Source organism: Pan troglodytes, chromosome 7 (genome assembly GCF_028858775.2).
Source record: "Pan troglodytes isolate AG18354 chromosome 7, NHGRI_mPanTro3-v2.0_pri, whole genome shotgun sequence".
In the NCBI taxonomy this organism is placed as follows: domain Eukaryota; kingdom Metazoa; phylum Chordata; class Mammalia; order Primates; family Hominidae; genus Pan; species Pan troglodytes.
In genome coordinates this window covers 75,451,329-75,469,715 of record NC_072405.2, presented here as the reverse complement: position 1 = coordinate 75,469,715, position 18,387 = coordinate 75,451,329, and the positions used below count along the sequence as shown (strand labels likewise).

Below are 18,387 nucleotides of genomic sequence, written 5' to 3'. Positions count from 1 at the left end.
TGACCTCCTCAAGAAGAGATGCCTACACCTTTCTCTGCTATCTTCTAGCACCTCTATCATAAAAATTATCCAGCTTCAATTACTTGTTTATTAATATATGCCTGTTTTGCCCACTACACTGGGAGCCTGTGCCTCTGGACGGTAGGGACGACACTTAGCTTTATATTCCCAATGCAAGTAGCAGGTACTTAAATGCTTTTTGAAGGTATAGATAAAATATAATATCAAATAATTAGCAAGATGCTTTAATTTATTATGCAAATTCATTTCAAGTATAATCTATAAAACTAATGCAAGTACAAAAGGAAAAAAGAAAATAACTAAGATGAAGAGAAAAGGGGAGAAAGAGTATCAAGGAGAAAATGCTCAAAGAAGATTTTACAAACATAGCACAGTAACATTTCATAGAACAAACAAAATTTATATAAGGATTATTCAGTATTCTTAGGTTTAGTTTTAATGTCCCTTTAGAACACAACAAAAATTACTTACTGGTTATAAAGTTCTGGATACCTAACTAGGTTCTGAATGAATTCGTTTAGTCCTGCTCGTCTTTGTTTAATAAAATCTGGAAGAGAGATATAAACTATTAGGATTATTTATGTCAGACTATGCAATTATCATCAACAGTTAATATAATAGACAAGCACAAGATAGTGAATTTTGATTAAGAAGCTATTTTTAAATTCATGCTACTTGTCACACAAGGAATATATACTTAGAAATTATATATATGAATCATTGTATTTATAATATATAATTATATATTACATATATGTAGTTATATATTAAAATTAAGCAGACAATTTATCTCCAAAAAGAAAGTTCTCAAAACTGCCTATTATGGACTCTAAATAGACTAATTACAAAAATTGGAGAAGCACATTGCTTTGTCCAACTCCTCATGTACTACCAGACAATGAATAAAAATTAACACTATGACACTGATGACTGAAAATCACGCTAATTTAAAAAAATGAGGATTTCTGGAAATCCTTTGCAACTGGGCAATAATGATTAATTGGTTAACTGAATATCGCCAAAACTCTAGTTTAACTTCCACTGTGAAAAACAAACAAACAAAAAACCTTAAAAAAATGCACAGGCATACTTTCCTAACAAGTAATTGTACAGTATTTTCTTTTTTAAAATTTTTCTTTTTTCGTCTGAGACACAGTCTTGTTCTGTTGCCCAGGCTGGAGTGCAGTGGTGTGATCTAGGCTCACTGCAACCGCTGCATCCTGGGCTCAAGCAACCCTCCCGCCTCAGCCTGCCAAGTAGCCAGGACTATAAGCACACACCACCATGCCTGGCTAATTTTTGTATTTTTTGTAGAGATAGGGTCTCACTATGTTGCCCAGGCTCATCTTGAACTCCTGGGCTCAAGCAATCCACCCTCCTCGGCCTCCCAAAGTGCTGGGATTACAGGCATGAGCCATTGTGCCCAGCCTGTCCAGTATTTTTGAAGTGTTTTGTTTGTTGATAATTGAAGCTCATGCAATAGCAATTTAGGAATAAATATTAAGCACAAACCTTTCTTTTCTTTGAAATACACACTTTTCTTGGAATTAGAAAACTTTATTCAAATATCTTTGTCTTTCCTACTTCCTAACCTTGAACTTTTCCAAGACTCTTATTTTTACTTGTAAAATGTGGATAGTAACAATATTTATACCTCATAATGCTGTTATAGGATTAAATGAGATAATGCATCTAAGTTTATAGTAGCATGTTTGGCAGATGTTAAGAGTATTATTTATAGCTAATAATCATTAGATACTATTACTTTTGTTGTTGTTGTTGTTATTAGTGGTTGGGGCGGTCTAAAAGCCATTATCCTAAACCCTCTTTTTTTTTTTTTTCTTTGAGACAAAGTCTTGCTCTGTCACCCAGGCTGGAGTGCAGTGGCGCGATCTCAGCTCACTGCAAACTTCACCTCCTGAGTTTCAAGCGATTCTCCTGCCTCAGCCTCCCGAGTAGCTGGGATTACAGGCACGCACCACCACACCTGGCTAATTTTTGTATTTTTAGTAGAGACGGGGTTTCATCATGTTAGCCAGGCTGGTCTCGAACTCCTGACCTTGTGATCTGCCTGCCTCGGCCTCCCAAAGTGCTGGGATTACAGGCGTGAGCCACCGCACCCAGCCAATTCTTAAGAAATATACTCTAAAAACTGAACACATGTGATTTGAGAAACTGTCTCCTAACGGCAAATGTCTGGATAAAAACCCATAAAAAATATTCCACTTGACAATGAGTTTTGGTTTAGTAAACTTATTTCTACTGAATAAAGGTATAATGTATAGTGTTTGTCACCAAAATTATGGGTTATTTCCAGGTTTATTTCCATTTCTTAAATGTAAGGTATGGCTTCATACAAATATAAACAAATATAAAATCAGGTCTGGTCTTTTGGAGCCAGAAGCATGTACTTGGTACTTTTTTCTTGTTCGTCTAAGAATTCCTTGAAGAATTTCAGGTAGGTATCTTATTAAACTCTTCCAAGGACATTTATAATGTCACTAGGTAGCAAAGCACATGTGAAGTTTACATTAAAAACTGTAATTGAAACACAGTTATTTCTCGAGAACTGAATTTAGTAACATGAAAAACTAAAATGAATGACTACATTTAGGATATTCAAAGAAAACCTAATAACTATATGGAAACAGCTTTAAATTGTTCTGTGGATGCTTACTGAAGATATATTTTACTTTTGAAGGCCAGTGTGAAGAGAGGAATTTCCTTTCTTCAGTGAGCTATAGCCCATGCTGCTCTAAGTGTTTCTAGGCTTGCCATTTCATTACTGACTAAACAGTTTCAAAATCACTATGTAAAGCCCTATATAAGAAGAAGTCCAGTAGCAGTCAGAATTCAGGGGCAATTCCAAACTTACTTTTTTAGATCAACACTAAGTTTGCAAATATCTGAAAAAATTCCAGGTAAGACTATAATGTATAGGGTAAGTGCCAAGAATTTACATAAGGCCTATACATTAAGAACTATGGTTAGAAATATGTATTTTTAAAAATCTCTCCAATGAAGAAGTTACATGAATGTATCTGTTGGAATTCAAAGGAAATTTCAATTAGAAATTTTAAAAAGTCTGGGTGCAGTGGCTCACGTCTGTAATCCCACAGTTTTGGGAGGCCTAGGTAAAATAATCACTTGAGGCCAGGAGTTTGAGACTAGCCTGGACAACATAGTGAGAGCATGTCTCTACAAAAAAATTTTAAAAATTAGCTAGCTGTGGCGACATACACTTGTAGTCCTAGCTACTCAGCAGGCTGAGGTGGGAGGATCACCTGAGTTGGGAGGCAGAGGTTGCAGTGAGCTGAGATCGCACCACTGTACTCCAGCCTGGGCAACAGAGACACTGACTCAAAAACATATATATAAATAAAGTTAAAAGTATGGTTTCCTCTGGGTACATCCTATTAAAAAGTTGTTAAATTCATAATAAAATGTTAACAAAAAGTACAGGCAGAGATCATTCTTAAAATCAGCCTTCAAGTATGTAAGATGTATCTTATAGAGATTGGCAAACACTAGAATAAAGTAGACAAAAGAAAAAGAAGACATAGGCTTAAACTGCAGTATAAGAACTCAAAAAGATAAGCAAAAACCCCATAGAATGGCTACCAACCATGAGATAAGTTAAAAAGGGAATTTCAGAATGTTTTTCTCAGGTATGATTTTATTTATTTATTTATTTTCGTTGAGACGGAGTTTCATTCTTGTTGCCTAGGCTGGAGTGCAATGGCGCGATTCCAGCTCACTGCAACCTCCACCTCCCAGGTTCAAGCGATTCTCCTGACTCAGCCTCCAGAGTAGCTGGGATTACAGGTGTATGCCACCACGCCTGGCTAATTTTTGTATTTTTAGTAGAGACGAGGTTTCACCATGTTGGCCAGGCTGGCCTAGAACTCCTGACCTCAGGTGATCCACCCACCTCGGCCTCCCAAAGTGTTGGGATTACAGGCGTGAGCCACCGCGCCCAGCTGACTTTATTTTTAACTTTTTATTATGAAAAACTTCACAAGTACACAAAAGGTGAGAACCTTATTCGCCTACTTTAAAATTTATCAACATTCTGCTATTCCAATTTCATTTATCCTCATTCCTCACCTTTTATTTTTTTTTTCTGGAATATTTTAAAGCAATTCTCAGGCAGATTTTTGTTTTGTTTTGTTTTTTCTTTTTTTTTGGTGTGGGGGGAATAAATCAGTGTGTATTTCTAAATGGCAGTATCTTTAAAAAAATAGTAAAGCCATGAAATCACTAGCTCATAATGTCTATAAATTATTTTATTTCCCTCCAATCAACAGGTAGAACTTAGTTCTTCTTCTCTCTTGAACGGGGGTTGGACTTAATGACTACCTTCTAATGAGCGGAATATGGTGGATGTAATGGCATGTGGCTTCCAAGACTAAGTCATAGAAGGCACCAAGGCTTCCTCCTTGCTAGCTCTCTTGGATCCCTCACTCTGGGGAAGCCAGCTGCCTTGGTGTAAGGACACGCAAAGCCCCTTAAGAAGAGGCCCACTCACAAGGAGCTGAGGCTTTCTACCAAAAACCATATGATCGAGCCATCTTAGAAGCAGATCCTTCTGCCCTAGTAAAGTCTTGAAATCACTGATGATCTTTGCCTACAACTATTAATTCATCAGAAGTTGTACGAGGATTTTCCAGTTCTATCATTCTGTGATTCTTCTATTTATGAACTGTGATTCCGCTATGAAGTATTTTCCAACATTATCTCTTTGGTACAAATAAATTACATTTCATACAACAAAGGCAAGATAAATCCTTGATTTTTTAATTTATTGATTTGGTGAATAAATTTACTCTCGTAACCTCTACAGCATTTCATAAGGTTTTTTTTTTCCCCAAACAAGCAAAGTAAATTGTAAAGTCTTTATACTGATGTGCTCTAACCTGCTATGATAATTACTTTCACCATTCTGTCTAATCTTTGCTCAGTGAAAGCCCCGACAACTGGGCTCCTGTGTTCTTTTGATCAAACTTCAGTCATCCTAAATAGCTTCCCTGCTTTCAGGCAAGCTGCCCTGAGATCATCTTGTACATTTCCTGCCCCAGATCTGGGATCACCATTTCTTCAGCGAACTCTGGTTCCTTTGAGAGGGAAATGGTATTTAGAGATCACAATCTGAATGCTAGGGGTGTTGGTTACTACTTGTTATTGCTTTTAGGCATTTCCAGGAGAGAGTGCTAGAAAATATTTTTACTAAGGTAAAAAAATAAATTATGGGCCAGGAGTGGTGGTGGTGTAATCCCAGCACTTTGGGAGGCTGAGGCCAGTGGATCACCTGAGGCTGGAGTTCAAAACCAGCCTGGCCAACATGGAGAAACCCTGTCTCTACTAAAAATACAAAATTAGCCGGGCATGGTGGCACATGCCTGTAATCCCAGCTACTCAGGAGGCTGAGACAGGAGAATCGCTTGAACCGGGGAGGTGGAGGTTGTGGTGGGCCGAGATCACGCCACTGCACTCCAGCCTGAGCAACAAGGGAGAGCCTCTGTCTCAAAAAATAAATAAATAAATAAATAATTATTTCAAACTATATTTCCAAATTAAGTTACAAATTACAGGATTTTGCTGAGTGCAGTGGCTCACGCCTGTAATCACAGCACTTTGGGAGGCTAAGGTGGGTGGATCACCTGAGGTCAGGAGTTTGAGACCAGCCTGACCAACATGGAGAAACCTCATCTCTACTAAAAATACAAAATTAACCAGGTGTGGTGGCACATCCTATAATCCCAGCTACTCATGAGGTTGAGGCAGGAGAATCGCCTGAACTCAGGAGGTGGAGGCTGCGGTGAGCCAAGATCATGCCACTGCACTCCAGCCTGGGCAATGAGAGCGAAACTCCATCTCAAAAAAAAAAAAAAAAAAAAAAATTACAGGATTTTTACTTAAAATCTTTGATTTTGTTTGTATCACTTTCCTCTTCTGCTTAAAATCTTGGTTCCCATGATAGTAACATTAATCACAGAATAACAACACCATATAACACTAATGAATGCAGTGTAAAATTTGTCCATGGGTTTTTGTTTTTATCCTTAGCAATATATCCCATGAAGAATATACAGTCAAAATATCCCATGTTTTAAGGTTACTTAAATTAAGTTAGGTTTTTTCCTTCGGTTTATTTTCAGTTGTTAGAGGCTGCTTTGTTATTGCATTTTTATTTTTGTTTTTAAATTGTTTAAAATAGTACATGGTTCCAAAGTCAAAGGTATGAACAAAATTCATTCAAGGGCATCTAACTTCCACCCCTTTTGCCTTTCCCAATCTCTCCCTCATCCTTAAAGTCACTAGTTTTATTAGTTTTTTATTTATTCTTCCATTATTTCCTTTTGAATCCCCATACCTTTTCCTACAGAAAAAATACACACCATACAAACTCATTTGCTGCACTGTGATTTTTTTTTCCATTTAATGGTATATTCTGGAGATCACACCATAGCAAAATACATAAAGAGATTTTTTGTTCCTTTTTACAAGTATGTTATAACCAGCTCCATTGGAAAAATATTTTCATTGTTTCCAGTTTTTCTGTTAAAAATTGTGTCACAATACACAGTCTTGTGTGTACATTATATCATATGCAGTTTATTTTAGGGACAGATTCCTAGAAATGTGATTTCTTGGCCAAAGTGGAAAATGCATTCACAGTTTTTCTAAGTACTACCAAACTCCCCTCAACATGGATTGTAACACTTTTTATTCCACCAGAAAAATATGGGAATGCCTGTATCCCCAAAGTATAACCAAATGAGCATCTTATCCATCTCTGTTTTTCTGAATTTGACTTAGATCTGATTTCCCCAATGCAGGACTTTCTAATATCTCTGTGACATATGATCCTTTTCACTGTTGCCAAGTCATATTAAATATACGCAGGATACACAAACAGCTCTTCAAAAAAATCAGTTTTTAGTGTCAATTAATTCATCAAAACAAAGTACCAAAGAGCATTCAGCCTGGTATCTTGCCTTTAACAATGAAGCAGCAATGTTGCCAGTCTTTTACTTCTTTGCTTTCTTTCCTTGATGAAATGATTGTCTTCAGGATTCAGTTAAGGGCTCTACAGAACTCCAACCCAAGTTCAAGTCTCATATTATCACTAGTAGTTTGATTTCTTAATATTTTTCTGCCACTTCTAATTAGTTAATTGTCTCAGTCACCCAGGGCAGACCCTCCAATTATCTCTCCTTCTCTTCTCTATATGTCTGTTACCTAAGCAATCATCAAGATGTATTCCAGATTTTTCACTAAAGGAGTTCTTGTACATTGCTCATTTTTAAACCCTATTTCTACCCTAGTCCCCATACTCATTATCTAATGCCAGGGCTATTGGACTATTCCCTTAACAAGTCTCCCAGTCTATCCTCTGCTGTGCCCACCATAAATTACACACTGTCAGTTTCACATCTTGCTCAAATGCCACTAAGGCCCACACGCTACCCATGAAGATGCTTTTCAACCTGTGCTCCAAGGAGATACTTCACTGTTATACCAACAAAGCAGCTCCATTTAAATTTTTTCACATATTACATTTCCATAAGATTTATTTTGCGTTTTCTTTATTTTTTCGAGACAGAGTCTTGCTCTGTTGCCCAGGCTGGAGTGCAATGGTGCGATCTTGGCTCACCTGCAACCTCCGACCCCTGGATTCAAGTGATTCTCTTGCTCCAGCCTCCCGAGTAGCTGGGACTACAGGCATGCACCATTATGCCTGGCTAATTTTTCTATTTTTAGTAAAGACAGGGTTTCACCATTTTGGCCAGGCTGCTCTTGAACTCCTGGCCTCAAGTGATCCGCCCACCTCAGCCTCCCAAAGTGCTGGGATTACAGGCGTAGCTACCATATCTGCTCTCTGTAAGATTTCAATTGGGAAAAAAGTGTTCCGCTGCAAAAACAAAGCAGGAGTACAAAAGCCATAGGTCTACAGAATATAATCTGGCTTTGTTGTGCCAACTCAATTTTCTCTTGCTTCTCTTTATTAATGGGTTCATATATTTAGTAATACTTTAAAACCTAGTATTTGCCAGTTTTAAAGTAATAAAGTAATACCTTAAAACCAGTATATTGCCACTGTTAGCCAATAAAAAAAGACATAAGTCTGCACCTTCGGAAAATCTACAGCCTACTGTAAGACAGATTAGCAATTACAATGAAATGTGCTATATACTCCCAAGGGGGAAAAAAAAGAAAGAAAGAAAGAAAAAAAAAACTCTGTATGTAACCAGGGAAGTAAGAACATTCTCCAAACCAGAGGTTCATAAAGTGTAAAGAATAATAAGCCTCCAGTTGAGAGGGCTATAGGCAAAGCAGCCTCTGGGGAAAAAATGTTTTAATTAAAGGAAGAATGTAGAAGAAATATGAAAAAGGTGCAGGATAAAGAGCAGTCCGTTAATGGTGGGCAGAATTATATAGGACACAGTGATATGGTCTGGGAGGAAAACGAATGGTATAAAGTTAGGATGGAGAGAGAAAGCACACTCAATATAAGGGACCTTAGAGCTTTTATCTTGAGTAGTGACCAAGATCTCTCTCTTTCTTTTCTTACACAGACATGTGAGGTATTATCAGTTTAACCAGTTACAAGGTTACAAGCAAATTAGTTGGGGAAGGAGGGCAATCCATTCAGGATTCATCTGTGGCAGAGATAGATGACTTTTCTGATAGAATTTCTGGTGGATAAGAAGACTTTTGTTTCCCTATAAGTAGCCATCTGTGACCTGGATTAATCTCTTGGGTTCTAGGGGAAAATTCCATGCCTGCAGCTTTAGTCATAGAGGTGCTAGATGCTGAGACCCTCTGTGTCCATGGGTTCCCCAAGGGTAAACAATAGGATGTCCCTCTCTCTCTTTTTTTTTTTTTGAGATGAAGTCTCGCTCTGTCGCCCAGGCTGGAGTGCAGTGCCGCTGATCTCAGCTCACTGCAACCTCTGCCTGCTGGGTTCAAGCAATTCTCCTGCCTCAGCCTCCCGAGTAGCTGGGACTACAGGTGCCCACCATCATGCTCGGCTAATTTTTTGTAGTTTTAGTAGAGACGGGGTTTCACCATTTTAGCCAGGATGGTCTCGATCTCCTGACCTTGTGATCTACCTGCCTCAGCCTCCCAAAGTGCTAGGATTACAGGCGTGAGCCACCGTGCCCGGCTTAGGATATCTTTTTGGTATCCCATTCAGAGGCCTACAAGTTACTATGTACACAGTATATATTTAATGTTTCTGAATACAAAAGTGAATATTCTTCATGATACTGATTTAAAGTCCGTAAAGTTTCCCAAATTAACCTGAAGGATCAATTTAAAAAAATTTTAATAGGGTCTCGCTCTGTCACCCAGCCTGGAGTGCAATGGCATGATGACAGCTCACTGCAGCCTTGAACTACTGACCTCAAGCTATCCTCTCGCCTCAGCCTCCTGAGTAGCTGGGACTACAGGTGCACGCCACCATGCCCAGCTAATCTTTAAATTTTTGTAGAGATGAGGTTGCCCAGGCTGGTCTCAAAACTCCTGGCCTGAAGTGATCCTCCTGCCTTGGCCTCCCAAAGTGTTTCGATTACAGGTGTGAGCCACTGTGCCCAGCCCATTGACAGATAAATTTATATTGAAGTCAGACTGCTTGAATTTAACTTCCACATCTGCCCTTTACTATCTGTATGTGGTCCTGGGCAAATTAATGAACCTGTGTCTTATTTCCTTATCTATAAAAATAGTGACAACAACAATAATACCCACCTCACAAAGTTGTCAGGATCGAATGAATTAAAACACATGAAGTACTTAAAACAATGCCTAGTAGACAGTAAGCACCTTCCTGCGGCATTATTTTCACAGAGCATAAGATCTTTTAAAGTCCTGCACTGCTATACAGTGCAATGAATACATTAATTTACTTCTTCAAACTTCAACAATCACTTCATAGCTGGCCTATGAAGTTGTTTCTTACCTGGATCAAAATTATCACCAAATATTCTCTTGGCAGGAATCTTCAGGGCCATAGCAGGAAACTGTTTTTTTAACTAAAATTTTTAAAAATAACATTATATGAACTAATTTTATAAGTCTTCTAGTTATGCACACATCAAAGCCAAATACAATCTTATTTTAAAGAAAATCCATCATAAGACATACTTTTGAATTTATGATCATCCAAAGTATAATATAAATTATACCAATAAAATGTCACAAACTAATCGTCTTTTTTTGTCCCAATAAAATACCTAGTATCGCGTGACCTAGGATAAAATACTCAACATCTGCGTCTCATTTTCCTGCCTATAAAATGAGGATGATTTTAACAATGACCTTACAGATTTGCTGTGAGTTTTAAAGGAGATCATGTATGGCAAGTGCTAAGGCTAGAACCTGCTGTTATAGTTCCAAATACATATTACTCATTTATTATCTTAGGAGAAGATATGATCTTGGTGTTTTCTCTACATGAATAGATTGACAATAAATTTCTAAGAAAGCAGATGAATTTTGCTTTCAATACCCTATCTGCTCTAATCTTCCCCTTATTAATATTCTAATAAGTGAAACTTCGTCTCTAAAAAATAAAATTAAAAAAAATAGCCAGGCATGGTGGCATATGCCTGTGGTCCCAGCTACTCCTAAGGCTGAGGTGGGAGGATTGCTTGAGCCTGGAAGGTTGGGGCTGCAGGGAGCCATGATTATGCCACTGCACTCCAGCCTGGGCAACAGACACCATGTCTCAAAAAAAAATTATATATATATTCTAATACATTTGTTTATCAGATATGCTTGTCTTCAGAGAAGGAAAACTTGGCCCTGAAGAAATTAAATTTGGGGCAGTTAAGTCATAAAAATGAGTTATATTTTCATTATAAGTTTGACGTCAAAAATACACACACACATGTAAAAACTGTATCTTAGCTGAGCACAGTAGCTCACTGAGGCCTGTAATCCCAGCACTTTGGGAGGCTGAGGTGGGAGGATTGCTTGAGCTCAGGAGTTTGAGACCAGCCTGGGCAACGTAGCGAAGCCTTGTCTCTACCAAAAAAAAAAAAATCAGCTGGGTGTAGTCCAGCTATACAGTATGTAGGAGGCTGAGGTTGGAGGATCACTTGAGCCAGGGAGGTCAAGGTTGCAGTGCGCCGTGATTAGGCCACTGCACTCCAGCCTGGGTGACAGAGCAACAACCTGTCTCACCAAAAACAAACAAACAAAAACACCCAAAAACAATACCTCTAACTGCCAACTGATAGGAAATACAAAGAACAGAGGAATGTACTAATCACTTTACAGCATGGGGCACGCTGTCAGTAAAATGCAGACTGAAAAATACGTAAACAAATGACCTTGTTGTTTTTCATACACACAAAAAAAAAAATGTGTAAAGGAAAGAAAAGAAAGGCAGAGGGGGAACCTAGTGATTAAATGACACTTAACAGACTTATCAACCAGTCACATAAACCTTAACTGGATATCCAATATTAAGGCACTGCTGTTCATTTATTTTTAGATGTGGTAATGATATTGTGTATATGTTTTGTTTTTAAGAATCTTTATCTTTTAGAGATGTATACTAAAATATTTACAGATGAAAAGATATGATGTCTGAAATTTGTGTCAAAATTATGGTGGGCTGGTGGGCTGGCTAGGGATAGAGATGAACCAGGAATGGCCACGTATCAGTAATTATTGAAGCTGGATGGTAACATAATGTTATTTTCTGAATTGGTACTAGTATGTCACTTCTGTATGTGTTTGATAATTAACCTTCCTTCCTTCCTTCCTCCTTCTTCCTTCCTACCTGCCTTCCTTCCTTCCTTCGCCCCCTCCCCTTCCCTTCCCTCCCCATCCCCTTCTCCCTCTCTCTTTCTTTTTTCCCTTAAGATAGTGTCTTGCTCTATCACCCAGGCTGGAATGCAGTGCTGACCTCCTGGGCTCAAGTGATCCTCCCCTCAGCCCCCTGAGTAGCTGGGACCACAGGCACACACCACCACACCTAGCAAGTTGTCTTATTTTTTGTAGAGACAGTCTCATTATGTCATTGCCCGGGCTGGTCTTGAACTCCTGAGCTCAAGCAATCCTCCTGCCTCAGTCTTGCAAAGTGCTGGGATACTAGTTGTGAGCCACTGTTCCTGGCCTGTGTTTGACAATTTCTATAACAAAAAGTTTAAAATATAAACTAGTCATAAAGGACACATTGAAGTTGACAATTAAAATGCCTAGAGATTTTTTTCTTTTCTTTTATTCTAAAAGGACAGAAAAATAATTTGTGTTTTTGAACTTAGGGAAATCCAGACCAGGTTCAACCTGATTTCTGTAGTTTCAAAGAATTCAACCAATAACTATTTTCCTATTTTTTTCTTTGCCCCTCACCACAGGAGGCAGAATTAGAAGGAGCTACATAAAAAGAGAGAGACATAGAAAGTGATGAAATAAGAACAATGAAAAAAGGGTGAAAAGAAATACAAAAGAAATTAGAGAGATGAATGATAAAAACTGAACTACAAGTTAAGGAAACTCTTCTGCAAAAAATCCAAAGATGGAATGTTTCACAGAAGAGAGAATGAAAGTGATCATGGATGGAGGTACCCCAAACAAGTTTTCCTATTTTATTTTTATGCTTACAGATACTCAAATATTAACAATTTAATCAATCACCAGCTATTAAAATCATGAAAACATCATGAACACACACTACCGGTGTGGATCTCCACAGTGCTGAGTTTTTAGATGACATTCCCTACACCCCTTCCTCTTATGAAGAGTTTCACAAAAGACGTCTTTAGAAGGTAAATCTAGCCCATGAAATATTTTAAGCAAAAGACAGAAAGAAGTCTCAAATGTATGTGGTGTATGTGGGGTGTGTGTGTGAGAGAGAGAGAGAGAGAGAAAGAGAGAGGGAAAGAAAGACACAGAGACAGAGACAGACAGACACTACAGTCATGTCATTTTTACCCGAGCATAACCCAGGCATCCTGGTGGGTACAGTTGGATTTACACACTCCTCAAAGACATGCTGAACATGCAAATAATGGGTATTCAAGAGTTTCAAAATGAGCTAACATTGCAACCCTCACTCAGCCTCCAAAATAAGCCATTTTTTAAAAAATCACTAAAAACTTATGAAAGATATTTCCATGTACAAACTCTCATTGGCTGTTGTTTCAACAGTGTAACCTTAATTACAGAAAAAAAAACCTATCTCAATATCCTTTGATTAAGCAAATATCTAAAACTATACAGGTTGAATATCACAAATCTGAAAATCTGAAATGCTCCAAAACCAATAACTTTTTGAGTGCTCAAAGGAAATGCTCACTGGGGCATTTCAGATTTCAGATTTTCAGATTTGGGATGGTTAACTGGTAAGTATAACTCAAATATTCCAAAATTTGAAAAAATTTGAAATCCAAATCACTTCTGGTTCCAAGTATTTCAGATAAGGGATACTCAACCTGTATTTAGTAAGTGCAGTTGCGTATGCATTAAAGAAAAGCTAAAGAACAGAAGAAAACAGTAAAATGTTAACAGTTATTTCTGAGTAGCAACATTATAGGTGTTTTGTTCTTGTTTTTGTTTTGAGATAGGGTCTCAAGGGTGTAGTGGCATGGTCATGGCTCATTGCAGCCTCAACCGCCCAGGCTCAAGTGATCCTCCTACCACAGCCACCGAAGTAGCCAGAACTATAAGGTATGTGCCACTACACCCAGCTAACTTTTTATTTTTATTTTTTTTGTAGAGATGGAGTCTCCCTATTAATTTTACATAGGCAAAAATAAATATTTTTAAATTGCAGTATTATCTTCAGAAATTCCATTTCAAGTAGCAAGTGATTTGAATATTACGAACAAATACATACATAGTGAAATGCTAAATAAAGATGAATCAGAAGTCTAATTTTCATGACTTAACAAAACACAGGAAGTGGTACAGCTAGACATTGTTTGATTTATTCTGACCCATTTAGGAACTTATCTCTTAATTGATATATATGTGTAAGTTTCCTCATATTCAAAAATATCTTACAAATAATAACCCACAGGCATATATTTATTCCTATGTTTAAAATCAAGAGACAAACATGGCACATGTATACATATGTAACAAACCTGCACGTTGTGCACACGTACCCTAAAACTTAAAGTATAAAATAAAAAAAAAAAAAAGAAATGAAAAAACTCCCCCCACCAACTTTTTTTTTTTTTGAGAGAGTGTCTCGCTCCGTCACCCAGGCTGGAGTGCAGTGGCGCAATCTCGGCTCACTGCAACCTCTGCCTCCCGGGTTCACACCATTCTCCTGCCTCAGCCTCCCCCAAGTAGCTGGGACTACAGGCGCCCACCACCACGCCTGGCTAATTTTTTGTATTTTTAGTAGAGACGGGGTTTCACCATGTTAGCCAGGATGGTCTCGATCTCCTGACCTTCTGATCCACTCGCCTCAGCCTCCCAAAGTGCTGGGATTACAGGTGTGAGCCACCGTGCCCGGCCCAAAATTCCCTTCTTAAATATATAACAAGAGTTTTTCCAGAGGATGCCTAGTAATCTACCATTCATTAAACAATGACACTGGGAGATCCCTATTTACTATTACATGAGAGCAGAAGAATTTCAATTTGGGATTTGAGGCCAAGGGCAGTGGCTCATGCCTGTAATCTTAGCACATTAGGAGGCCGAGGTGGGCGGATCACATGAGGCCAGGAGTTTGAGACCAGCCTCGCCAACATGGCAAAACCCCATCTCTACTAAAACTACAAAAACACTAGCCAGGCGTGGTAGCTCACGCCTGTAATCCCAGCTACTTGGGAGACTGAGGCACGAGAATCACTTGAACGTGGGAGGCAGAGGTTGCAGTGAGCCAAGATCGTGCCACTGCACTCCAGCCTGGGTGACAGAGCAAGACCCTCTCCCAAATAAATAAATAAATAAATACATTGGGGATTTGAGGCACAATTGCTTTTGTTCTTAACTGAAGCAAAGCTTTAAATCCAGGACTGTCTTAATGACCTGGAGTTCCATAATAGCTATCAGTAACTCAAGAGGCATGCTTTAGCTTCTATGTATGATCTTCAAGGCAACACTATCCACAAACACTGCTACCTGTGGAAGATATGGTATTATAGTGACTGTGGTGGTCTTGCTGCCTTTATTTTTTTAGATGGTGTCTTGCTATATTGCCCAGATGGCAGCGTAGTGGGGCAATCATGCTCACTGTACCCTCTGAACTCCTAGGCTCAAATGTTCCTTCTGCCTCAGCCTCTCAAAGTGCTGGAATTACAGATGTGAACCATCGTGCCTGGCTCTTTGCTGCCTACTTTAGCAAGTATGTACTGTATGTACTGCCATCAGTAGATTATGAATTCTATTTAATATCTGAGTTATGAAAATATAAAAACAGGTTGTAGTAATTTAAATAGCTAATGGTCTCTTAGATCTTACCACCTAGGTAGCTGTCAGAACTCTAAAAGTCAACACTCATTTCAACTGTGTTAGCTACTTAAAATCTGGAACCTAAGACATATCTCTAAGAATGGAAACAAAATATGGAACGGAGATAGGTTCATGACAGACTTTCAAACATAAAGCTTACAGTAGGCAATTTAACCAGAAATACCATGATGATTAACAATTATCAGAGAGGTAGGTAGAAAGAACTGACTTATAATTTTCTATGACATTAAAAGGTATTTTATCTAGTTCTCACATTTTTAATGGTTTATTTGGAATTGTTCAGCAGTCCTCTCTCTACCTTTTCTTTGTAAGCATTCCAAAGTTAGGATGTTTTTGAAGAATCTCTTACCTTTGTCTGCCTGTCTGACTTATTAACATATGAGTATCAATTTAATCATTCAAATATATTTCTCTTATTTTGGGTTTTCTCGGGTGCTTTCTTTTAATTAGAAATCTTGTAGATGATTACTTACAGTGTTATAAAGTTTATCAAACTCTGCATATCTCCTGAAGACAAACCATTCACTTCTTCCCACTGAAACCAGAACTTTATAAACCTGTGGAAATAAAAAATTACATAATATAACACAATTTAATTGCAAAAAACCCATTAGCTACTTAAATACATGAAACCTGTTTTAATTTTTTTTTTTTTTTGAGACAGTCTGGCTCTTTCACCAAGGCTGATGTTTTCATATTCCAAAACTGATATTAACATTTTTATATGATTCTCTAAGATACATAAACATACCAATTAAAGCACTTATTGAATCTTGTCAAATGGTATTCTTGGCTGGGTTCAGTGGGTCATGCCTGTAATCTCAGCACTTTCTGAGGCTGAGGTGGGAGGATTACTTGAGCGTAGGAGCTGGAGACCAGCCTGGGCAACATAGGGAGACCCCATCTCTACAAAAAATTTAAAAATTAGCCGGGCATGGTGTACACGCCTGTAGTCCCAGCTACTCAGGAAGCTGAAGTAAGAGGATTGCTTGAGCCCAGGTAAGTCGAGGCTGTAGTGAGCTGAGATCACACCACTGCACTCCAGCCTGAGTGTCAAAGCGAGATCATGACTTGGAAAAAAAAAAAGTGGTTTCTTGTGATGGGAAGAATATGAGGTCAGAAAAAAAACAGGTGATATTTTATTTTTCAAATGTTACAAAATATTTCTGTAATTTTCAGGGAATAACATAGTCAACACCCATGTGCTCATTATTTGGATCTACTGAATTCTAACATGTTGCCATTCTTGCTTCAGATTTTTTTTGCCAAAGAATAAAATACTATAGATTCAACTGTTGCCACTTTCCTTTCTTCTTCCCTAGCAGTAATTACTACCTGGAACTTACAAAGTATTTTCAAAAGTGATACTTGCCACATAAAAAACCTTCAATTGTTAGTTCTCTTCCTTCTAGGTCATCTTTCACATAGTAGTTTTCAAACTATTAATAAGAATTTATCCTCAGATTTCCTAGTATTATCTTCCATGTTCAATATTTTCAAATATACATAACCTCATATAATCATAATCAACAACCCTATGAAGTAAGCAGAACAAATATTACAACCCCCCACTATACATGAGACACACTACATGAGCTGCAGGATGGTAATCTGGCCCTTTTGGTCTTAACCGAGAAGGAATCTGGTTGTCTCAGAGGAAGCTATTACGTGTAAGATGTTAGAATTAATTTGATACCCCCCACATGGACAGCATGCAGAAGTAGAGGGCAAAAAACCTAGCCAAGGTGCCAGCGACGCTGAATAAGACTAGACAAGAGATTATCTCACACGGCACTGGGATCAGACAAGCCTAGAAGCAGAACTGCTGTAAGAGAATAAAACACTTAGGTTTATATGATTGTGAGTTTCTTGAATTATCTGTGCTGACTCGGTGAGAAGAATGGACCTTAGAAAGTTCAGGTGGCCTCCCCTGGCTACCCAAATACAGCCAAGACCAGGAGCAAGTCTAGGTTACAAGCTGGAGAAGCTCTGCAGCAAATATATTTACAGAAGACAAAGCCTTGTAAAATTATGAATTAACAGCATGATTTATAAACAAATGCTTATTAAATATGTACTAATAAAACAGTAGACAAAAACAAAAAACTATTCAAATCCTTAAAAATACTTCCATTGGTTAAAAAAAAGCAAGATTAGATTTCCTGTGAAATCCTTAGATTTCACAGGAAACAGTACAATACTTAATACAATATGACATTATCTTATTTGCATATTTCCTTATTGTCTGTCTTGTCCCTGTATAATGAAAGTTCCTTGAGAGCTAGGGCTAACGTCACTCTTGTTCCACTGTATCTGCAGTGCCTAGAACATAACATAGAAACTCACAATTTGTCAAGTGGATAAATAAAAATATAATTTAGACTTGGTTTAAGTCAAGACACCTAGAATGCAACACATTTCCCTGTTAGAAGCTTCGTGGTATAGAACTACATAAACTACCTATGAAAACTAGAGTATAAAAATATTATCAAGGCTGGGTGTGGTGGCTCATTCCTGTAATCCCAGCACTTCGGGAGGCTGAGGCAGGAGAATCACTTGAGCCCAGGAGTTCGAGACCAACCTACTCAACATACCAAGACCCTGTTTCTATTAAATTTAAATTCAGGCTGGGTGCGGTGGCTCATGCCTATAATCCCAGCACTTTGGGAGGCCGAGGTGGGCGGATCACGAGGTCAAGAGATAGACTTTGCCAACATGATGAAACCCAGTCCTTTCTTAAAAAAAAAAAAAAAAAAAATTAGCTGGGCATGGTGGCATGCATCTGTAGTCCCAGCTACTTGGGAGGCTGAGGCAGGACAATAGCCTGAACTCAGGAGGTGGAGGTTGCAGTGAGCCAAGACTACGCCACTGCACTCCAGCCTGGCGACAGAGCGAGATTCTGTCTCAAAAAAATAAATAAAATAA

The 18,387-nt window shown here is 38.3% G+C and overlaps 1 protein-coding gene and 1 long non-coding RNA gene across 15 annotated transcripts in view; one reads left to right on the top strand and one right to left on the bottom strand.

Moving 5' to 3' along the window:
* The window catches only part of LOC107976540 (uncharacterized), a 69,523-nt gene extending 56,720 nt beyond the window's left edge, over window positions 1–12,803 (top strand). The window contains exons 5-6 of one of the 2 annotated variants that reach the window (XR_008536916.2): window positions 12,393–12,599; window positions 12,676–12,803. This is a non-coding gene — a long non-coding RNA (uncharacterized LOC107976540). Of the gene's footprint in view, window positions 1–12,392; window positions 12,600–12,675 lie in introns of those variants that run through there. The other variant, XR_008536917.2, reaches the window with a different exon arrangement.
* The window catches only part of SGK3 (serum/glucocorticoid regulated kinase family member 3), a 150,741-nt gene that overhangs the window by 47,542 nt on the left and 84,812 nt on the right, over window positions 1–18,387 (bottom strand). For 10 of the 13 annotated variants that reach the window (XM_063816348.1, XM_001161550.7, XM_063816351.1 and 7 more), the window contains exons 3-5: window positions 15,936–16,019; window positions 9,986–10,058; window positions 493–568 (exon numbers count right to left, since the gene is read on the bottom strand). In XM_063816348.1, coding sequence (XP_063672418.1) covers window positions 493–568; window positions 9,986–10,058; window positions 15,936–16,019 — 233 coding nt within the window. The remainder of the gene's footprint in view (window positions 1–492; window positions 569–9,985; window positions 10,059–15,935; window positions 16,020–18,387) is intronic. The other 3 variants (XM_063816355.1, XM_063816356.1, XM_063816354.1) reach the window with 1 other exon arrangement.